Source organism: Alosa pseudoharengus, unplaced genomic scaffold, assembly GCF_046254945.1.
Source record: "Alosa pseudoharengus isolate Yale_2024_CS ecotype anadromous, Long Island Sound unplaced genomic scaffold, YU_APseudo_1.1 YU_APseudo_1.1_scf_22, whole genome shotgun sequence".
NCBI classification, from domain to species: Eukaryota; Metazoa; Chordata; class Actinopteri; order Clupeiformes; family Clupeidae; genus Alosa; species Alosa pseudoharengus.
In genome coordinates this window covers 21,859,250-21,882,494 of record NW_027468680.1, presented here as the reverse complement: position 1 = coordinate 21,882,494, position 23,245 = coordinate 21,859,250, and the positions used below count along the sequence as shown (strand labels likewise).

Genomic DNA, 23,245 nt, shown 5'->3' with positions numbered 1-23,245 from the left:
CTTTTAGGGGTTGACCTTCAAAGTTAAGTCACAAGGCAGAAACCATAACCCAGGGCTTTGTCATTTTACATATTTTGTCTGCTTCTCTTTTCTGTGGCATGATATTAAATCCAAACTGCCTCTTCTGCCAAAAATGTCTTAACAACATTTCAGACTGTGTGAATTTTGTCTCATGATGATAAGACAGAATTTAATTTGAATTCTGTCTTCTGTCAATGGCATATCTAGTAACACTTACTGGTTTTCAACCAGTGGTCTGTGACCCACTGGTTGTCTGTGAAGGCATTGCTGATGGTCCCTGACCATGGATTCAGTAAAGTAGTTTCATTGTGGGAATCACTGTTTATTTTATTTTTTTATCAGTGATGGTCATCGGGTTCCTTACTTGGAGATCCCTGGGTCACAATCAGTTGAAAACATGTATATTTATTCATTTAGCAGACGCTTTTTCTAATGCGACTTATGAATATCCCTGCTTTACTTGAAAATTGTTTCAACATGATCAGACAGGTGATTGTTGCTGCTCCTCTGAACACACTGGTTTTCACCAAATTGTCTTTTCTGGTGTTGGTGTATGGTGGCAAAGTCTTTTCTTTTTCACACAGGCCATTTTTTCCCACAGCTTTTATTTTGATACCAGTCATGACACTGCTCTGTTGTAATTCTGACATCAATTTAGAGCCTCTGCATTGTTTACGTTTTAGTGCATTGTTTACGTTTTAGTGGCTGATGTTCTGTGTTTGTTGTGTTTTTTTTCTCTCTGTTTTAGTTCTACAAGCACGTGGTCCAGAGCGTTGAGAAGTTCGTTCAGAAGGTGAGTTTTCTTCAGTGAAAGATTGCTCTATTCACAACATCTCTCCCCACATATTTTAATGAGAGGTTGAGTTGTCGTCTTGGCTCTTGTAGATTGCCATTCAGCACTTGAGCTTGAATGAGTTGCCTTTGTCTCTGTTGACCACTTCACCTCTGACATGGTCTGTCTCGTCTGTATTCCAGTGCAAACCAGAGTACAAGGTCCCAGGGTTGTACGTCATTGACTCAATTGTACGACAGTCACGGCACCAGTTCGGTCAGGAAAAAGATGTGTTTGCGCCACGGTTCAGCAAAAACATCATTGGAACCTTTCAGAACCTCTACCGATGTCCATCTGATGACAAAGTGGGTTCTCATCCTACCATGATCCAAACATGTATTTAAAATCTGAAATTCCTGTGATCTGTTGAAGGGTCTGGATATTTGTCCGGTCACTGAATTAGCACAAAGTTAATGTCCGAATTATCACATTTTATTGTATCTGTACTCCATGACAACTGTCAAAGTTGATTGTTTTTCGCCTAATTGAAGAAATTCAGTATTTAGTCATCTTATGTTGGTATATGTTAATAGTAGGCATAACTGGAGCTATGAACCATAAAACTATGAAAAGATTCCTGACTCATCTACCTGTGTGTGTGTTCCTGTGTCATGCAGAGTAAGATTGTCAGGGTCCTAAACTTGTGGCAGAAGAACCAAGTCTTCAAAAGTGACATCATCCAGCCTCTGCTGGATATGGCGGCTGGTCTGCCACCCCCCAGTGTCACACCAGTCACTTCCAGTTCTGCTGCGCCGGTCAACAGCACTACTCCTGGTAGGTTCACACACACACAGGTGCACTTAACCCCAAGTTGCCCCGGGGACAATGGCCCTTGTAATATAATTGAAATATGCAAGTTGCTTGGCATAGAAGCGTCTGCTGAAAAAAGAAAAGAATAAATGGAATCAATTGTGGTGGGCATCTGCACTGACAATTTCCCATCATCCTGGCAATAAACCCAACTCTGTGTCCCTGTATCCATCCTTAAGTGCTCACCCTTTCTTCCTTCACTTTGGTAGCAGTTAACAGGATCTCACTGAAAGCTATAGCTTTTAGTGGGGGTGGCATGCACATGATGTTGGTTTATAGTGCCACCTTGTGGTGAAATGGAAATGTGCTCCTTACTGATATATCAGTGAGTTCTCATCTCTTTTCCTTTCCTTCTTTAGGTACTCCTGCCACTCCAGCGACCCCTGCTAACATAGTGCAGAGTCTACCAGACTGGGCCGCACAGATCTCCAACACAGATACGGTGGCTGCAGTGGCTCAAATTCTACAGAGCCCCCAGGGCCAACAGGTGAGCCTATGAGCTGCGAGATTGCACAGTACAGTTTTTGTGATCCTTTTTTGAAACGATAACGAAGTGGTACATTGAAGTCACAGAAATCAACAATCAAATTAAATTAATTCTCTCCCAAAGAAACGGCTAATATAAAGCGAATATTAAAGGCAAAGGTGGAAATGTAACGTTGTTTGTCCCTGCTTAACACCCTCACTGCTTTTCCATCTCTTGTGTAGCTCCAGCAGCTTGTGCAGAGTCTGCAGATGCAGCAGCAGAAGCCGCAGCCGTCCCTGTTGCAGGCGCTGGACGCAGGCCTGGTGGTACAGCTACAGGCCCTCACCGCCCAGCTCACGGCCGCCGCCGCCGCCAACACACTCAACCCACTGGAGCAGCGGGTCTCCTCCTTCAACAAGGTGAGGGGGGCGAGGGAGGGGGAAGAGTGGGCAGAGAGCGGGAGGGTTAAGGCCTCCGTGAAGCCACAACAGGAAGGGAGACTAAGCATGCGTAGCGTAGCGTATAACAAAAATGTATTTGCTCAAACAGGACAGGAGTGTGTCAGTAGTCAGTGGAGGCAAACAAGAAGCAAAGAGCAGGCCAAAGAGCAGGCCAAAGAGCAGGCCAAAGAGCAGGCCATCGCAAGAGGTACGAGCATACAGAGAGTGAGGTGGGGGTTCTACAGAGAGTGAGGTTGCAGGGGGGGTTCTACATAGAGTGAGGTGGGGGTTCTACAGAGTGTGAGGGGTAAGAGGGAAGAGTGTACAGTGAGGATGTAAGAAGGGGTGGAGAAGAGTTTACATAGAGTAAGGTGGGGGGGGGGGGTGTACAGAGAGTGTGTGTGTGTGTGTGTGGCGGGGAGAAGAGTGTACAGAGAGTAAGGTGGGGGGGGGGGGGGTGTACAGAGTGTGTGTGTGTGTGTGTGTGTGGCGGAGAGAAGAGTTTACATAGAGTAAGGTGGGGGGGGGGGTGTACAGAGTGTGTGTGTGTGTGTGTGTGTGTGTGTGTGTGTGGCGGGGGGAGAAGAGTACAGAGAATGAGGGTGAAGAGTGTACAGGAGCAGCGTTGTCTGACCTGAGGGATGGAGATGGACAGAGGAAAATGCCATGTATTCACCATAGAGTGCCCGGCTAAGGGGGCATGTTAATCATTATAAATACATTTCCGTGTGATGCATTATTGATGTGCCGCTCTGTATGACCTCAGGCCTTCTGTGTGTGATATCGTTAACATACATATTTCAAACGGGACAGAGAGGTTGAATAATTTCAGGTTTTGCCCTCATACATATATTCCGCTTTATCAGAGGTCAGACATTCTGAGGGTGCTTATGTGCTTCAAGTTCAAGTCTTTGAGATGATTCTGCAGTTTTTCCCTAATAGCCCAGGATTTGGAATGTTTTGTAACTTTGTGGGTCTCTCCTCAGAAACTGTTGGGGCAGTTTGACTTTGGGAATGAAGCTGAGCGGCAAGAGGAGACGAAAAAGGAAACGGCGCAGCCTCAATTGTGAGTTCTGTCTGTATGAAAATGCTGTCTGTATGAAAATGCTGTCTGTATGAAAATGCTGTCTTGGCACTTTGCTGCCCTGCACGCTGACATTCCTGTGCAGACCTGTGCGTTGATTTGAAGTTGAACCTGCTGTAGCATACTGTATTTTTCCTCTCTAACTCATCCTTCTCTCCATCCTTCCATCTCTCTCTCTTTCTCTTTCTCTTTCTCTCTCTCTTTCTCTCTCTCTCTCTCTCTCTCTCTCTCTCTCTCTCTCTCTCTCTCTCTCTCTCTCTCTCTCTCTCTCTGCAGGCCCATGGTGTCTGAGTCCATCAACAGCTCCATCTTCCATCAGTTGGCTGAGCAGCTGCAGCAGCAGAATCTGGAGCAGTTCCAGAAGCAACTGCTGGAACACCAGCAGCATCAGCAGAAGGTTCGCAGTAAAAACAACATTTACGAAACTGCTTTGTGTGTTTCAAAATGTCTGTTTTTTGCCTGGTGCGATAAGACATTTATATTACTGTCGACATACAGTCCTTTACCATTACATTTCCCCCCCCCCCTTTTCCACAGACTATGTCGATGGAGAGTCAAGAATCCCTCTATGGCCCAGATAACACATCCACGCCCACACAGGGCGGCAGCCAACTCCAGCTACCGGAGACAGACTCCAAGATGGATGACTCCATAGACAACCAGCAGCAGGCATGTGACCTCTCTGTCCTTCCTCTTGACTCTAATTATGAAAGACTAACAGCTAGTGCTCCTGATACCATGATGTAAGCGTTTTTTTTTTTTTTTATGTTGGGCCAGGATGGTTGTTGATGGTTGGTTCATGGTGATGTATTTGTGCCTGTAGGACATGGACATAGATGAGGGGCAAGACACTATGGACGAGGAGATGTTTGAGACCGATGAGAAGAAGACCAGTGGCACACGCTCCAGGTCACGCTCCAGGTCTCGCTCCAGGTGAGACACGTGGGATCAATTATTGGGACCACAATGGCTACTATGCTGACTTTTTCCACATTTTTCTCTTTTTCTGTGATGAACAGCCTTTTTAATGTGCTGTGATGTCCCTTATTGTTTTTGTTGTTATGGAACATTCATTCAGTTGGTTCCTTCTAGGGATGCACCGATATATCGGCCAACATCGGTATCGACCAATATCGGCCTTATTCACTGATAACGGCTATCGGCAAATTTATATGGCTTTTACCAATGGCAGTTTCTGATTTGTTATTTTGCATCAATTCTGCAAAAGCTAAATGTTGTGCTATGAAGTCCTAAAAGACGTGAAAATGGTTCAGGTATTTTCTTCTATGAATATTTGTTTCCACTACTAAAGGGTATAATTAACAACAAAAACCCAGTAAACAAACAAAGAAAATTTGTTATTAAAATTTTTATTTTATGCATCGGTATCGGCCCAGAATTTCACAACCGGTGCATCCCTAGTTCCTTCCACAGCACACATGTTCTGAAATCGCACCACTGAGCTGTAATCTCACCCCCCCAGATCTCCCCGCAAAAGACGGTCAAGGTCACGCTCTGGGTCTCGGAAGCGAAAACACCGCAAGCGCTCCCGATCCCGGTCACGAGACCGCAAGAGGAAGTCCTCACGCTCCTATTCCAGTGAGCGCCGCGCACGAGAGAGAGAAAAAGAGCGACAGAAGAAGGGGCTCCCTCCCATACGCTCCAAATTCCTCAGTGGTAGGCACACTTTATCAGTCAGGAGTGCATCCAAATGTCCGATGTCTTTGTTTTTTATGTGTGTGTGTGTGAGTGTGTAAATCAACAAAGTTGATTAAAAATCCTGTAATACTGTAGATCAGTGAGTCTCAGTGAGTCACAAACCCCCAGAATAATGAAGTTGGCAGCCCACCACCTTGACCTCTACCTGCATGCTCCCAGCACTTTTTTCAGTCAGAATGATACATTCTATATTACCTTTACTTCTGTGCTTTTAGATTAGGTTAAGATTGGAGTGTTGACAAATGTCCTATCATAACAGCCATTCCTGACTATACACAACAATGCACAGCTAATGTATGTGTATCTTGACCTAAAAGTTTTAGTGCACAAAGTCTGCAATATTACTATTGCATAACTAAGGCCAGATTGCCAAGACTGCCTGGTATGACCAACAATGCTTTTTGTATGCATGTGTGGTAATGGAAATTAAAGAAAATGGATGAAAAGTGATTGGTTCATGTAGAACCCATCATGTATTTTTTCACACAATCTGGAACCCCCAGAAATTCTCACAACCCCCCTATGTTGAGAACCACTGCTTCAGATTAGGCTTCTGATCATCTCTGAGATGTCCCACATGCACTCTGTCTCTTAGATCTTTGCCAGAGTCTCAGTGACCTTTTGGTTTCTCTAAACATGTCTATTGGTGTAAGCCACTGTTCTTCCTCCGATCATGTTCTCAACATGTCCGATAGTGTTTATGTGCCTTTGCCCTTAATAATGACAACCTCTCTCTCTCATCAGTTTGCAGCACTACTCTCTGGGTGGGCCAAGTGGACAAGAAGGCCACACAGCAGGACCTCACCAACCTGTTTGAGGAGTTTGGTCAAATTGAATCAATCAATGTGAGTGCTAAGTCTGTCCTGACCCCCCCCTCTCTGTCATTTGGGTCTGTGTGTGGCACCATCTATCTAACCCTGCACCCTGTGCTGCTCACCGCTCTCAGACCTCACTGTCAGGATTGAATAAATCACATATTTTTTTTCCTTTTCTGTCGCTGTTGTTTTCTTTTCACATTTGAAACTAGTGTCTCACAGTCCAGTCCAGTCTTTTTTTTTTAAGCCTCTTGTAGCACAAAGACGGCAGACATCATAGTATCGTTTCTTTGACTCCTCCCCCCCCCCCCCCCACCCCGCCGCCCCCAATTGTATCGGTTTGACACATGTCAGCTCATTTTCCTTTCTGGGTGTCTCCGCAGATGATTCCCCCCAGGGGCTGTGCCTACATCTGCATGGTGCACAGACAGGATGCCTACCGTGCACGACAGAAGCTCAGCACCGGCTCCTTCAAGATTGGTTCCAAGGTCATCAAGGTGCGTGCATACAAGCATGTTCATCGTGTCATGTGAATGTCACCGGAATCATGTTTGTCATTTGAAATGCTATCCCATAGGTTCAGATGTTCTCAAGATATCCATATTCACATCAGTTCTCCTCGCCTGTCTGTTGGCTATTTTTACTTGTGTCTCACTAATGCACTCTTCTGTCTTGGCTAATGGAACACATTGTCCATTCCTCTTCTATTTCCTGTCAGATTGCATGGGCACTCAATAAGGGTGTGAAGCAGGAATATAAACAGTTCTGGGATGTTGACCTTGGCGTTACCTACATCCCTTGGGAAAAAGTCAAGCTTGATGACCTGGAAGGCTTTGCTGAAGGAGGAATGATTGATCAAGAAACAGTTAATAGTGGTAAGAGCAAATCAAATGTGTAAAAATAACTATTTAACATAGATACAGGCAAATAACCCAAGCACATTTCATGTAGTCTGTCAGTGAGGCCAATTATCATGGTATTGATGGTAATTTTGATACCACAGATGAATGAAGACCCAGTCAGACCAATGGTAGGAAAAATCAGGAACAGTTTTACTTAGTGTTGCGCATCAAGGGAGAGACAGCATGACTTCACCTAAAGATCCTTCCAGGCTGACGGGAGATGCCGTTGGTCATCACATCTCACGTGGACTACACTGAATCAGGCTTTGATTAGTGGCAACCTGGCAATCTGAAGCAGATAGTTACTGTTACAGGGATGTAGAACAGTGAAACGCTGCAAAAGTCTTAATATCCCCTCTTATCTCTAAACACATAGCCACACATAGATATAGGCAGGGACAGTACAGGAACAGAATTAAATAAGTCATCTCATGTAGAAGAATACATAACAGAAACATCAGGACATAAACCACTTATGAATATAAAAACCTTCAAGTTCTGAATCCAATACTCTGAAGTTGTCGGGGCTAATTGTTGACGTTCCAATTGCAGATTGGGAAGCTCAGAAGAATGCCGAGGCAGCCAAGGAGACACAGAGCCAGGCTGCCGCAGCTGAGGCCAGCGTTGTCACTAACGCCCAGAGCGAGGCCTACGCCCAACCCGTCACCATGATGCCTGTACAGGTGTGTGTGTGTGTGTGTGTGTGTGTGTGTGTGTGTGTGTGCATGCACATTTGTGTTTGTTAATGTAATTGTCAAGGCAACTTTCTTCCTCCCCTTCAAACATGGTATATGAGGGCTTTCTTGTGTGTTAGCAATAATAGAGATGGTGTTGTGTTAATGGCTTTTTCAAACCCTCCTTCTCTGCCACACCATAGCAGGCACTTCCTGCCTCTAACAACAAACCCCCCCCACCACCACCACCACCACCACCACACATATACACAATCACACTCAGGGTGTGTTGAAGTATATCCCCACTGTGTTTGTTTGCTAATCAGGAAACGTACAACCAATTCTCTGCCTGCCTGTCTGTCTAGTCTAGCGTGTTTATATTGGTGCTGAAACTCTTTTGGGTGTCTCAGCTACCCCCTGCTGCCCAGCCCATCAGAGTTTATTATCCAGTGAGGGAAACGAGTCGCTCTGTCTCAGACTGCTTTGTTTGTTTGTCTATCGAGCTCTGATTATCCAGAGTAGATTATCTCGCCACCTTGGTCTGTTTACTCATGTCCTACTTGGCGTTGTGAAAATGTACATAGAGGAACATGATCCCCCACTTGGTTGTCAGAGGTCACACTGTTGATTAGAGACCACACTAGAGGCAGTTTTTTTTTTTTCCACAAACAAATAAAATGGAGGGTGAATAAATAGGACTGTCGTGTCTCTGTTCCAGATCCCCGTGGCACAGTCTGCTGTCCCTGCGGTAGGCCTGGTGCCGCCTTCATTTCCGGTTACCATGGCGATGCCCCCGCCTGGCTTTGGTCCTCCTCCGCCTTTCATGAGAGCAGGCTTCAACGCCTCTCAGCCTCCACCAGGTTAGCATCCGTTTCTGTTTCTGTAATTGTGTTGTCGCTCTCCGTGCCGCAAGTGAGGTCCCTAATGTTGTTGTTTTTTTTGTCCCGTCTTCACAGGATTCATGCCTCCAGGAGTTGCTCAGACCACTGTGGGGACTGGTCTCCAATCAGCCGCAGCATGTATGTCTGACATACCATGATATTTACAGTTACATTTATTCATTTAGCAGATACTTTTATCCAAAGTGACTTACAGAAATAACGGATTAACATTAAAGCCACAATGCAGGAGGCCTTGGGTAACAACAACTAATACTACACCAATAAGTACTACTTCTACTACCAGAGGACAAGAATGCAGAAAGTTTAAGGACTAGTCAAGAATATTCAAAGGAGAAAGTGGTAGAAGAAGAAGAAGAAGAAGGGGGTAGATGAGGGGAGAGAACATCTCGGCTTGCATTTAAAACTTGTTCTTATTGGTTGTGCAGTCACAATTTAACACTACCATAACGCATCCTCACATTCACACTATTCCTCATGGAAATAAAAGGGCGGGCGATGGTAGCGCAGTGGCTAAGGAGCTGAAAAGCCTGAAAAGTTCCACCGTTGTGCCCCTTGAGCAAGGCACTTAACCCAGAGTTGCTCTAGGGACAATGGCCCTTGCAATGCAATTGACATATGTAAAGCCATCCTTACACCAGAAGACTTTGACAAGATTTGTGAAAGATTCTTGAAAGATTGGAGTCTTTTAACTAATGCCCCTCATTCATCCTTTACTCAAAAGACTACAATCAAGACTCTTCCCCAAATCTTGTCAAAGTCTTCTGATGCATGGGTAGCATAAGTCACTTTGGATAGAAGTGTCTGCTAAATGAATACATGGAAATTATAGCATAGATGCTCAGGCATGTTTCTCTGTTGCATTGTGTCAAGCCTTTTCATCTCACGTGTGTGATGCATTCTCAAGAGATTTTCCTCATTCTCTCTCTTGCAGCACTAGTGCAGCCCTCCATGTCTGGCACACAGGAGAGCAGTAAGGACTCTCTGTACGGAGCTATGCTCCCCCAGGCTGGCTTCTTGCCTCAGGGCATCCCTGGAGTCTACAACCCTTTGGGAGTCCAGCAGCAGCAGCAGCAGCAGCAACAACAACAACAACAACAGCAGCAGTTGCAGCAGCAGCAGCAGCAGCAACAGCAACAACATCAACATCAACAGCAGCAGCAGGGAGGCATGGAGAAAGCACAGCAGCCTTCAGAGGGCATGGACGCCGCAAGTGCAGAGCTCACACTGCAAGGTCAGATAGAACTCCTGCTGTGGGTTATGACACTCTCCAGACATTGCTTATATATTAGCAAAACATTTGCATGTTCCTGTATAATAATCTAGAGGAAAATAGAGGCATCATAGGACTATGTCAGTTTTATTGGGTATAGAAGGACAACCATGTCCGAATGAAAATGACAGATGGAAACTAAATAAACCTGATGTAAACCTTGTGGGGAATGGATGCTCTGCAAGAATCGTCTGTTTTGAGTTCTGCTTTTCTGTAACACGTGTGTCTGTCTGCTTTTCCAGGGATGCATAACGCGGTGCGCAGCGGCATGGGTCTGCTTGGCATGCACCCCTCGACAGCTCTTGGCCATCAGCTCACAGGCCAGAGGATGCCTGGCCTCCTGCCCTTGGAGCTGCGGCCCAGTCTCCTTCAGGGTGCCAATGCCCGCTTTCCACTGCTCATGCAACAAGGCCTTTCCCACCAGGCCAGCCTGCTGGACGCCTCCCTCCAGGCGCAAGTCCAGGCACAGGCCCAAGCCCAAGCTCGTCTACGGGCCCCCTTCCAGCAGATGGAGGCCTTCAGCAGGGCCTCTAACACCCCAGCTGCTAGCACAGACAAGCCTGAGGAGGAGTCCCCGAGCAGGGCAGAGGGCAACGCTCAGCAGGACGGAGACCAGGACTACCGCTTCCCCCCGCCAGAGAAGAAACAGAGCACCGGCCTGCTAAGGACCCCCCCACCCGAGATGCGGGAGCCGGCCACCACCAGACCCCCACTCCTGGAGAGACCTCCACGACCCTCGCTTCTAGGGGACGGTCGCAAAGAAGCCCTGGCCGGGGGCTTCCGAGGCGAAAGCCGTTGGGGGCCACCAAGAGGAGACTTTGACGAGCGGGACATACGGGGGTCCACGACGGGGACCCCCAAGGGTTTCCAGGAAGAACGGCCGATGGCCAACTTCCCTAACCGATTCGAGATGCGTAGTGGAGGAGCAACGGCAGCAGCAGGAGCCTCAGCGTCTGCTGCTGCAGGAGGAGGAGGAGGAGGAGGAGGAGGAGGTGGTGCTAGTGGGGCAGGATCTGCAGCAGGAGGTCCTGCCTGGAATAGAGGAGGTCCTGCCTTCAACGCAGATGTCCACAAAGACTTTGATGACAGGCGGCGACCGTGGGAAAGGCAGAGGGACCGTGACGAGCGAGAGCGAGACTTTGACTTCCGAAGGGAGATGAACGGTAACCGGCACAGCAGAGAGAGGGATCGGGAGCGCGAACGGGAGAGGGACAGGGACCGCGAGAGAGACCGAGACAGGGACCGCGGCCGAGATCGCAATCGCGATCGAGACCGAGAACGAGGAGACCGAGAGTGGGAGCGGGACCGGGATCGAGATCGGGACCGCGAGGCTGAGCGAGAGAAGAGGGATGAGGAGCGGAAGCGAGAACGCGGTGGTGGTGGTGGTGGGTGGACCCCTCTTGCCCCTCTTATCCAACCTCAAGCCCCAAACCAGCCCTTGCTACCCCTCCCACAGCCCCAGCTCGGGTCTGCGCCTCGACCTCTGCTCCCCGACCCCAGGCCTCCTCTTCTCCCTGATCCCCGTCCTCCCATTCTGCCTGAGCCTCGGCCACCTTTGCTGCCTGTCCCAACAGTTCAAATGCAGCCAGACCACAAGCCAGAGCTCAAAGTAGAGCTCAAACCAGACCCCAAGCCAGAGCTTAACCTCGAGCCCAAACTGGAACCCACGTTGGAACCTAAACCAGAGCTGAGCCCCCAGCCTAGCCCCCAGCCTAGCCCCCAGCCTAGCCCCGAACCTAGCCCCGATCCTAGCCCAGAACCTAGCCCCGAACCCAAATCGGAGCCTGAACCAGAGCCCTTACCTGAATCCCCAGCAGTAACCAGCAATGCTGAGGAGGAGACAGCAGAGCCACAGACCCCAGAGTCTTCTACTCCATGTATGAATGGTGAAGAGACTGACATGGGGCCCACCGAAGATTTTGCCCCAGACCTCGCAACCCCACCAGCTTGCAGCTTTACGCCCAGTCCTACTCAGTCACCATCCCCCTCCCCGATCCCGGACGAGCCCCCTGAACAAGGGAATGTCCCGGCTAAACTCAGCCCCCCTGTGGTGGACACTGACAGTGAACAAAGTGGGCCGATGGAGGATGCTGAGACAGAGCCAGTGCTAGAGAAAACAGACACTGAGGGGACATAATCATCACTCAGTAGGTAATGATCATTTTGTAAAGTTGTCATCTCTGTACTCGTTTTAAGTGGCCCTACACAGAATCGCCACAAAGTTAACATACGCTGTCTTGACACCTAACAAATGATTTTATTCACTATGATGGCGAACGTCCTAGATGGCTCACGATAGAGGAATAAAGGGTAGGTAATGTTTTTTTTTTTTGTTGTTTTGTTCTGTTTTATATTTTATTTGGTTTTAAATGCAATTCCACTACTTTTTAAGCTAGGTTTCTTTTGTTGAAAATTGCTTGCCAAAATGTTTTAGCATAATGTAAATTGGGTGGGGCGAGAGCTTTGACCTTCCTATGGAAGAGAGTACGAAACCTGGCTTTTCCCAATCGATGGCTGAATACTTGAAAACAGTGGTTGCTGGCCTATTTCTCTCCTCTGTTTTAAAAAGAAAAAACATACTGCTGCAAAGTTTGATGAATGCCTCTGTGGTGTCCTTGCTTCCTGTCTCTTAAGCAGAATATATATATGAATATATATCTACTCACACACACATACATACATGCATACATACATACACAGCAAATCAGTGAGAACAGTACAAGTCTAGTTGCTTTGAAGAGGAACCTTAAGAAAAAAAAAATGAAATACGATGTTACCCCATGTTAAATGTCTGTGATTTTATTCATCATATTGCAGTGATTTCAATAATTAAGCAGAAAAAAAGTCGTATAAAGGAAAAATGGATGTTGGGTACATTTTGTTTTTAGTTGAAAATAAACATGCTCTGTTTGTTAAAAAATGCTTTAGGACTGTATTTTCTCTGGAGGAATGCTTCTTTTGCACACAGATCATGAGATCACAAAGTGATTGTCGGGGGGGAGGGTTTGAAAGGATGAGAAAACCGAGGTGTGCTGCTTTTTGATCGTGCTTGCCTTGTGTCTTCTATTTTCTCTAAGTCTCCTCGTCTGAAAGATGTTTGCTCAGGCATGAGTTTCTGAAGCCTACAGGCCAAGTTTGCTTCTGCTGAAAGAAGTTAGGTGATTTATTTTTTGGCAGCTACTTAAACTGCTGTGTGGGATGGACGCTAGGCCTACATGGTTTAAAAATAGTCTTTATGTGGTCTGATCATAGCCATTCATCTGAATGTGTCCAAGCCTCCCGAAATTCCCATAATTTCTATTTAGATACTGTTTGCTTGCTATAGTTCATGGCAGTACGGCAGAGCTGGCAACATCAGTAACCAGCTTGCACTCAAGAGTCCTCAATAAGGTCACATCTGACCGGTTTCTTTTTGGCACTTTTAACCATATGTTTTACCTTACATTTAAATTGGAATGTATTAACTTTAATCTCTTGCCAAGCTGTGGTTATGAAAAAGCTTTTGTTTTTCTCTGATTACTTCTGTGATGATAATTCTTATACCAACCAAAACTTAGGCTCACAAAAACACACTTCAAGCTCCAAGACAAATGCCATAGCAAAAGTCATAGCCTCATTATGCAAAAACATGTTATTCTGAAGTCGCTTTGGATAAATGCGTCTGCCAAAGGATTAAATGTAAATGTAAAAACCAGTCCAGTTTTTATGCAGAAAAATGAGGATAAAGGTTGAAATTTGGAAAGGAAAGAACTTTATTGTTTTCTCATTATAGATGCATGCAAATACTTATCACAATTATAAAAACAGAATAACCAGGCATGTAGGAAATTTCACCCAATTAATGCTGCATGTATTAATATGATTATGTGAAAATTCAAAGATTATCTATTAATGCACCACGCATACTAACCATTGATAAATGATGTAGATTTTCATATACATATGACATTAGCTGACAAAAATTGTAGTCAGTTGCAAGTCCAAACCTGAAATTAAAAGATAAGAGACAAATAATTTATGTTTACGCACAAATCATGTCGTTGTTACACTATCAAAAACACTACCTAATCACATTTTTTATACTAACAAAAAAAATAATTTTAATCATCGTCACATTTTCATATACAAAATGAAGTACAAAATAGTATGTACTTCAAACTCTAACATCTGCTGCGATGGAATTTTAAGTTCACATTTGCATCACAAAAATAATCACAACATTCCGCCTGAAAGCGGCCCTTTTCACCTGTGACTTATAACGATGTATTTTACGGGGCTTGAGGAGGCCAGTCACTCTGAAGTCGATCTGAGGAGACCGCTCATCTGACCATCTGGTGAGGGCTCGGCACACAACACAACAAAGGTGGGCTGGTAGCCAGCACGGGTGGGGGATTTTGGGAGCATATACAGGGACGCTGTGATGCTCTCCTGCCAGAGTACTGACGCTTCAGGAGTGCTTACTAAGCACCAGCCCTGTAGAAAAAAAAAGAAAAGAAGCGACGAGTGCACCATTCTGCAGTTTGGCCTGCCGAGCATCTTGGCCTTGGTCTCAGCATATGCCAACTGCAGCGAGAGAGGATCTGTTCTTGCCTCAGGGCTGTAAATAACATTCATAGCGGACAGAGATAAAGGAAACTTGCGCTGGTCTTGTTTTCATCCCTTTGTCCTCAGCAGCATGATCCCACAAATGTTGATTTAGATCACATTGTCCTGTTTCGGACAACACTCAAGTGGGTTGGCAGCTTTTTACAGTATAATAGACTCGCACAGTCTTTGAGCCCCACAAGCAGTGACAGACTGGTTTCTGAGGCATGCTGCTTTACGAGCTTTCTTCACGCAATGCATTCAACCATTTTTTTTAGCATCTGGCAGCAGCATGCCTTCTAGATCTAGAGAGGATCCAGCTTTCTACATCGCACAGATTGCCCAACCACCGCCCAATCCTCATTAAAAACCACTACCAGTCTTACCAATAGGGCAGGAGTAGTATACGCAGGAGAGCAACAGATTTTTTTTTTCCCCCACTGACCAAAGTTGCCATTTGAACCAGTCCCATCTAGCAAAGAAAGTGACTTGTGAATCCATCACATATCATGTGGATGTGACCGATTAGGAAGAGTGCGGTACGCACGGGTGTCACAGGTCCACCCTACGCAAGGGTGTCACAAGTCCACCCTAGTGCTAAGTCTCTGTCTACCGAAGAGTAGTAGGGCTTTTTTTGGACTGGCATTCCCGCAGTCCTCATGCCAACCCAGGCACAAGCCATAAATCCAGGCAATTCATACCACACACAAACAAACTCGCGCTCTTGTCAGGCCCCAAGGGGCACCATAGTTGTGCTGATCCTTTATTGTCGTGGCATGAACCCCCAGTGGAATGTTCACACAGATCCGGAGTTCATTACGTACCAGCTGTGGCCAGGTGGAGATGATTAGTCATCCGAGCAGTGAGTTCTACATTCTAAACTACACCATGCTGGCTTTAGATTGCGCTTCGCCTAATGAGCTTGTGCTGAAATTGTCATCAAATCATAATCAAGCCTCCTGTAGAGTCGTTCAAGCATACATCCAACACTGTGCTCTTCAATTTGTAAGTCATTTTAATAAAATTGTTAGAGGAATACACAATCAGTCTCCGAGCAGTTGCACAGAGTTGTATCAAGTCTGACACTACTCTAAACACAAGTGCTCCAAATAGCCTGTAGAGGGCAGTGTGGCTCTGCTGGAGTGGTTATCCAGGGTATTTGCCAAATGATGGGTGGAGGGTTATCCAGTCGTCTTTTTCTCAAAGAGCATCCACGCGCTGCGGTCCCCGAAATGAGCGAAGCTGACAGTGCCCATGCGTTTAACAGACGCAGCCTGGACATAAAACTGCCTGATGTGATGCTCGCAAGGCATCCATAGAATATATTATAGCAGTTCTGTCATTGTCAACGTTTTTTCCTTTCGGCTGTGACTAAGCCTTTCCATATGTCTCTTAAACCCAAATATGAATAAGGTACAGTTTAATGCAGACTCTGCAATACACCAGAGCATAACTCCTGCTCAACTCTAATTGTCTTTTATTCAGAAAAGTGATGGGAAATAGTACAGGAGACGGAACGCATCTCCACTCCAATACTTGCTTTCTCCATTCCCCTCTATCACGGCCCCATCGCTCTCTCTGTAATTAGTCTGCGAGAGAGATTCTGTGAAATTCTGCTGCATCTGGAGGAAGGCCAACCAAGGAGCTCTTTTATCAGTATTAGCAGACTCCCAGGGGCCGGAGGATGCATGAGAGTTCTGCTCCCTCGGAATTGGGTTCGGGCACAGGGTCACAGCCATTCAGAAGTGCATTTCGAGGCTCCTTGAGCTACGCACTACTGGGAGATTCTTAGCAGTGTCCCCTGTCCAGAATTATTATTATTATTATTTTTCCTGCAAGGAGCACTTAGTAGATTGCGTAGATGCAAATCTGTGAAATTCTGTCCCCAGCTGTCTTCACCTGACAATCTATCAGGGAGTGGTGTTTTTCCACACAAGTCAGGTGCTTCAATATATTGGCCCAATCCCAAAGTTCGGACTCACTCACAGACATTGTTGCACACTCTCGCGAAATTCGTAATGGCTTAGGCCTGTTCCGCTTTTCCATGGGCGTTAGGGTTTGAGTACACACTTACTGAGTCCTTTCCATTAGTCTGCATCAGTGCAGACTTCACCAAAGGGAATTACCCACAGTTCAACGCGTTGTGACCATAGGGAAATCCGGAAATTACAAAGGTAAACAACAGCACGACACACGTGCATGGTGCAAGTGTTAGCAACATATTTGTTATTAAACGTCGCCAAGGTAACATGTGATATCGTAAAGTGCTGTCCCAATCCCATTTATACCTATCTGAGCCCATGTGGCCTCACACACTCACTCACTTAGCACCTGAGATCAATTAAGTCTGTGAGTCTTTAGTCCTTAGTCCTCAGGGCTCACTTTGGGATTGGGCCATTGTCCTGATTGTGGTCCCATGATCCCTTATTACCCCCTTGAAGTGTCAGTGCAGAGCTTGAAAAGCAGACAAGATTGTGACTGGGAACATGGCCCTACGTATGACCTTATGACACTCTCTGGCTTTAACTTTGTTGTCCCCTTAATTTGTCACATGGGCAGACACTTCACTTTGGGTTTCACTGAATTCTGTCTGCCACAATTAGGTCTCTGTGATGTGTTGTGTATGTGTGTGTGAGTGATTCAATCAGCTTTAGACCTGAGGGTAAGGATGGCTAATGAGCAAAATACATGAACATGTTCCTCCTGTTCAAGCTCTCAGGCAACACTGTGCCAGTATTCATTGTGTAAGATGGGATCAGAGTTCATCCATTCATTTGCCAAATGGCACAGAAGTTTGTTGAACGTTAGGCGGTATGTGTCCATTGCCCCGAAGTGGCCAAAGTCTATATTGGGCCCAATTTGAATAATGCCCTAGTGCCATCAAACACAAGAACTGGAATTTCACAGAATATCAATAATAAACACCATTCAAACTGACTGTCACAGTAAAACGGCCATTGTTAATTCCACAGGCACGATAAACGTGTAATTCCTAATTTATTGTAGTGTGATTTATTCAAGCCATGTACAGAGACTAAAATGTTCATTGTAATCTTCACTGTTAAGATATGACTATACTTGTCATGGGACGGGGAGCATGGATCTCATATCTAAACGGATATAGGCCTCTCAAATTCTTCTACCACAATTAAAATCTGAATTCCACACAGTGTACTTTTCTTTCACCTGCGCTCATATTGATCACAGTGCAGTTTTAGACAGCTAGCTATTGAACCAATTTAAAAGTAAGTCGGAATCATAATACACTTTCTTGGTAATGTGTCCACACTAGGTTCTTGTCATAGGTAGCTCAAATGATAATGTACTGGACAACATACAGATCATATACAGACAGCACACTGATAATATAAAATATATAATATATAAATGTACATTATACATTACATGAGTGAAAGTTATATAACAGTGGGTGTTGCTGGATCTAGAACTCACTCTTATCGCATAAGCATGTCACAAGTAAAGCTTAGGGCTCTACAGCCTTATATGACCCCTAAAGTTCAATTATTTAGTACAAGGCTTTCTGGGACAGTGGGCCAGGCAGTATTGGTATTGGTAGCCAGATAGAAGACCTACTGTGTTGGGTTTTCAGAGCATCACAACATTCAGATTACAGGACGGTTTACAGCTTGGCCTGTGGATATCAATCAAAACACTAGAGAACAAAACGAGGCTATGATTCACAACACTAGTGCAAAAAGAAGCTAATGATTGTTTGTTTCCAATTAAACCTTTTAAGCCATATATTTTTTCTTCATTTGTTTTACTTAAGTCAATATTCGGTCGTGCATCATGACAAGCTTGTTTCCCAAGACTGGCTTGCATGTAGGTAGAGCACCAGCTATTTTTCTCATAGCTTCACACGATGAGTAACACACTGCCTCGAGGCATGACACCTGGTTTAGCATCCTGATGACATAAGTGATTTCACTTTTTCCACTTAGGGATCAGAGTCTGCCCCACTCATGGCCGTCTTGTGTCCACTGCATTTGTTTTAAACAGATGTACACGACTCGCCATTAGCCTCGAGGGCTGCCTTGTTTTCTGTTTGTTTTCTCAGTCGCAACCCCTCCTTGTTTAAAGACATGACCCATCAGACATGCACAAACACTTTCCCAACACACACACACACACACACTATTCAGTCTGGAGGCTTGGAAACAGCAAGTCTACATGAGGTGAATTTCAATTACCTATGCGGTTTGTTAACTCTGCACTTCATCATTTTTTTAAGAGATTGTCAGACTCTAGTGCTGCCTTTGAATCTTTGCCATATAATAATAACAAACTAAATCAGTTTGCAGTATCAACAGTTGCTTAAATCTGTGAATATCAGGACAAAACCAAAATGTCAAATCTTTTCGTACCATAGATATCGTTGGAAAACTGCATGTGTTATGAATCAGAAATTAACCAAAAAAAATGGGGGGGGGGGGGGTTTCAGAGGCTTATCGCAATAAAACATTGTTGAAACTCAGTTGTAGACCTGATGAGCTGTGGATGGGCCCTTGAGTTGTGGATGGGTGCATCTTGCCCGTGATTTACAGCTCTTCTGCTCAGTTTCAATCTTCCCTCCACTGCCAACCCCACCACCCCCCGCGGCGCTCTCAATCTGCTCACAGCGCTTCATCTATATCGCCCACTTAGTGTCATTAATTATTCATGATCATGTTTATTAATGACCACAGGCATCTGTATACCCCCTCCACCACCTCCACCCCAAGTCTCCTCCCCTCCCCCTCCTCAGTCTTCCCCCATGCTGGCATCAAAGTGTGGATGTGATTGGGATGATGGTGTAACGATGGCGCTGGTTAACAGACGCGCTCATGCGTTAAATGGGAAAATGAGCCCTTTTCCGGCCTGATCCCCTCAGAGGGTCGGCAGGGAGACCGAGAGAGCCTCAAAGGGACCGAGGCATTAGCAGCCTCCCATAGCTGCAGGGGCATCTGTCCTGGCTCAAGCTAGCCCTCACAGACACAGGGGGATGGGGTGGGATATGACGTCCCGACACTGAGCTGGATTTACTGGGGGGGGTTTTGTGACCGTCAGCTGGTCTCCTGACATGAAAGCAAATTGTAAAGATGCAACAGGGGCAATCGGAGGAATAACGTTTGTTTTGTACTATTCCACAAATATCCCTGCTAATTAGTGGAGGGAAGGAGACGGCGTGTGTAGCTCGTGCTGAAAACTGTGCTGTCTCCCTGCCCCTTAAATGTGCTGGGAGAGTAACGTGCCACTCCGTAGCGTTCTGGACATGTGAAAATGAGATGAGAAATGACTCTCGTCAGGTGAATGCTGAGACAGCACAGCCCTCGTTATATGCTCTCTCTCCCTCCATCTCTCTCTCTCACACACACACACACACACACACACACACACACACACACACACACACACACACTCCTTTTCTGTCCTGGTGCTGTGTAGAGAGATATGCAGACAGATGCTCAGAATCTGGTACTGTGAGTGTGAACCCATCCCGGGCCCTGCACGTACCCTCTAAGGTTATCGATCGTGATCGGATATGGCTGGGCAGGCTGGTGGGCGGAGGAGGAGGAGGGTAGAGGGACGGACGACAATCTCATGCATGAGCAAACAGGGCTCTGGTCTGTATCTGCCACACCCGTATGCGCAGATACACACACACACACACACACACACACACACACATGCGCGCACACACACACACAGAGATACACTGTCTTAGGGATCCCTAGAGGATGGTGCTGAAAATGAGAAACATGAACCTGGCACTGAGCTCTTCTCAAATAAGGCCTGTGAAGGGCTGCGGCTCACAGACATTTGTCAAGCTGCCAGAGACAATGCCACGGGCAGGAAAAAGCAGAAATAATCGCCACAGTATATGTGTGAGTGCAGTGTATATTGGTAAATCTCGCTGCCTTTAGACACACAACACAACGTGTTCAAAAGTGGGCATGGCGAATTGGCAAGTGAGCTCCACAGAAGCGTGACTGTGAGACCCCCGCCTGCCTTGATTGGTTGGCGGTCAGCGTGAAATGGAGTCTAGCTCTGACGCCCTTCTCAAGGAGGCTTTATCTCGGAGCTCTGTGTGCGTATCTGTCTGGATGTGGAACAGTCCCCTGCCTCCATATCACAGCAGCGCCTATCTCCTCCACTCAGGCCGCCTAACCAACCAAAGGATGTCCCGCTAACGTCTCACACAGTGTAGGCGGCAAAAGCCATATATCCATGTGAACGTGTCGTGTTTATCTTCCCTATTCTTTAAGGCTGTAATTAACCAAATTCCTGTCATCTTCCATAATGCTATCACTTGGTGTGCTGTTTTTTTTTTCCATCTTTGTAAACACTGTTGCCATGGATGCCTCCAACCAGACCTATAAATATGTAGACAAGTCAGAATGAGAGGTCTGAAAAAGAGCCTAGGGCTTTTTTTCCCAGCCTTTGTCTATGTGTGTGTTTATGAAGGGACATAAAGACTTGGAGAGGTTGAACTATTTACTACTTGTTTCACACCAGCAAGACCTTATTTTCCTTCTTTTAAACACGTTTTCTCTCCTTTTTTGGAGGAGGTGTGGCCCTTGGCAGTGATTAGGAAACCCATATTAACTGGGCTACAGTCTGTTAGTTTAATATGCCAATTTAACAGGTTTGTTCTCTGAAAGCTCAGTGTATGTGTGAAAACACCTCTCAGCAGGAGAGCCGGGTAATGGTAGCAAAGATTGGAAATGTAGCCTGTCTGGCCAAACCAGTGGAGGTCAGCTACTGGTGCTAGCCGTTCTGTATATTTAACAGAAAAAAATTTTACATTATGTTTAGGTGGCCATAACTAAAGCAATAAATAGTTGTAGTACAATAAAATGTAGTAAGAATAAACTTCTTATTATGTATACTACTAGATCTGCCTTTTTAGGAATTATTTTTGTGATGGGGTTGTAACAGGGAAAGCCTCCATCATTTTTACACTCTGCCTGGCAAGTGCCAGTCATGGAAAACTAGCATGGCGGGACTTAAAGTAGTTATTATCTTCTTTTTCCCTTTCATTCAGTCATGTTACCAGGCAACTCGGAAACAAGGGAATGAATGAATGAGTGGCAGAGGTATTTTTATTACTGAAAGGAAGCCCTTTCTCATTACGAATTGACGAGATGACATTTTAGATGTTATTAATGTACTGTTGTTTAGAAGCAGTGGATACCCTGCTGAGAACTACCTTATCTGTCTTATTGATGAATAAGCTGTGCTTTATTAGTCAGTTGTTAAATTTTCAGGCATCTCTCAGGGAAGGGCTTTATAACATAACATTTGCACTATTACACTAATAATAATAAAATAATAATAAAATAATAATATACTAATAAAAAAATATTAAACAGCTAAATTTAAATAAAAAAAAAACAGCTGGGTAAACAAGAGGAAACTTAAATAACATCTTCATTTTTCGATATAACCGCATGGTTATTCCGTTTTAGCCAGGTCAGGCACTCTGTGAGGGGAACAGTCCCCTGCCTCCACGTCACAGCAACGCCCATCTCCTCCACTCAGGGCACCTAACCAACTGAATGTCCCGATGTCCCGCAAACGTCTCGCATGGTGTAGGCGGCAAAAGCCATATATCAATGTTAACGTGTTGTGTTTATCTTCCCTATTCTATAAGGCTGTAATTAACCAAATTCTTATGTTTAATCGTATGGTTAATCCGTTTTACCCAGTTCATGGCGCTCTGTGAAGAAACAACTTAGGCCAATGAAAGGCCAGTGTGTTGCACTGAGCCCTTGCCTGAAATGAAAAGGTCATTTCATTGGGCGTCTCTGGGGCTTTCAGTCTGATGTCATGACCACAGGTCCGGCATGCCCTGCATCTTTAATGTTTTCTTATGCCATTTTTGGATATTTCTGTCCTCCCACTGTTTGAGAGACCAGCATGGCTGGCTGGAAAAACAAACAAATTTGCTCCCTTTGGCAGCTTGCAGGGGGGGTCACTGGTTGGGCCGTTTGGAAATTTAACATTTAAGGTACTCATTATGATGGTCCTGTCCAGTAATTGGCTGTCTCCACGTAATGCATTAAAACTCCCAACGGATACATGCCATACTATCTGTGGTGCAATTCAGTTCTCTTTTTTTGACCCAGAATGATTCAGATGGCATGGCTACACTGACATCACCAACCTCATTTGTTATACGATCTAGCTAATAAAGCAGATTTATCAGACCATACGAATATTGGAAAATACTCTGCTGCGCGCGTGTGTGTGTGTGTGTGTGTGTGTGTGTGTGTGTGTGTGTGTGTGTGTGTCGTCATGTGTGTGGTCTAATGGTATTTTCTCATTCAATGCATCCCCTTTAATCCCTTGGTATCTATCAAAAAGGAGGTGCTGTCATTGATGGCCTAGGCAAGGCCCACTGACAATAGGCACTGTCACTCACTTTTAAAACAATTGGCATCAACCTAAAGGCTTTGCTTTGTTGCCCTGTGTGCTGCACCTTCCTGCAGGGCAGCCTTGGTGGGGGGGATCTTTGTTTCTCCCCAATTGATTTCTCATTAGCCAAGACATTAACTGTCTGCTGGGTATCATTTACATGGTATTAAAGAGTTCCTCTAGTAATTAAAGTGGCCATCAGAGGCCTATATGTTCACCCTTCACGGTCAAAGGCGGCAAAATATCATGAAGTATCTGTCATAATGTGGTTGATAGTTCAAACCTTTACTCCGAGTGTTTTAATGCGC

The 23,245-nt window shown here is 45.5% G+C and overlaps 2 protein-coding genes across 4 annotated transcripts in view; both read left to right on the top strand.

The window, feature by feature from the left end:
* The window catches only part of scaf8 (SR-related CTD-associated factor 8), a 33,463-nt gene extending 20,608 nt beyond the window's left edge, over nucleotides 1–12,855 (top strand). For all 3 annotated transcript variants that reach the window (XM_076299337.1, XM_076299338.1, XM_076299339.1), the window contains 18 exons: nucleotides 770–814; nucleotides 997–1,158; nucleotides 1,471–1,627; nucleotides 2,023–2,150; nucleotides 2,372–2,548; nucleotides 3,556–3,635; nucleotides 3,930–4,050; nucleotides 4,191–4,322; nucleotides 4,477–4,586; nucleotides 5,137–5,330; nucleotides 6,117–6,217; nucleotides 6,571–6,684; nucleotides 6,906–7,062; nucleotides 7,642–7,772; nucleotides 8,482–8,623; nucleotides 8,720–8,782; nucleotides 9,597–9,896; nucleotides 10,178–12,855. In XM_076299337.1, coding sequence (XP_076155452.1) covers nucleotides 770–814; nucleotides 997–1,158; nucleotides 1,471–1,627; nucleotides 2,023–2,150; nucleotides 2,372–2,548; nucleotides 3,556–3,635; nucleotides 3,930–4,050; nucleotides 4,191–4,322; nucleotides 4,477–4,586; nucleotides 5,137–5,330; nucleotides 6,117–6,217; nucleotides 6,571–6,684; nucleotides 6,906–7,062; nucleotides 7,642–7,772; nucleotides 8,482–8,623; nucleotides 8,720–8,782; nucleotides 9,597–9,896; nucleotides 10,178–12,072 — 4,209 coding nt within the window. In that variant the 3' untranslated portion in view covers nucleotides 12,073–12,855. The remainder of the gene's footprint in view (nucleotides 1–769; nucleotides 815–996; nucleotides 1,159–1,470; nucleotides 1,628–2,022; nucleotides 2,151–2,371; nucleotides 2,549–3,555; nucleotides 3,636–3,929; nucleotides 4,051–4,190; nucleotides 4,323–4,476; nucleotides 4,587–5,136; nucleotides 5,331–6,116; nucleotides 6,218–6,570; nucleotides 6,685–6,905; nucleotides 7,063–7,641; nucleotides 7,773–8,481; nucleotides 8,624–8,719; nucleotides 8,783–9,596; nucleotides 9,897–10,177) is intronic.
* The window catches only part of tiam2a (TIAM Rac1 associated GEF 2a), a 76,753-nt gene continuing 65,572 nt past the window's right edge, over nucleotides 12,065–23,245 (top strand). Inside the window, exon 1 of the mRNA XM_076299335.1 lies at nucleotides 12,065–12,086. The gene's annotated coding sequence lies outside the window, so the exon portion shown is untranslated. The remainder of the gene's footprint in view (nucleotides 12,087–23,245) is intronic.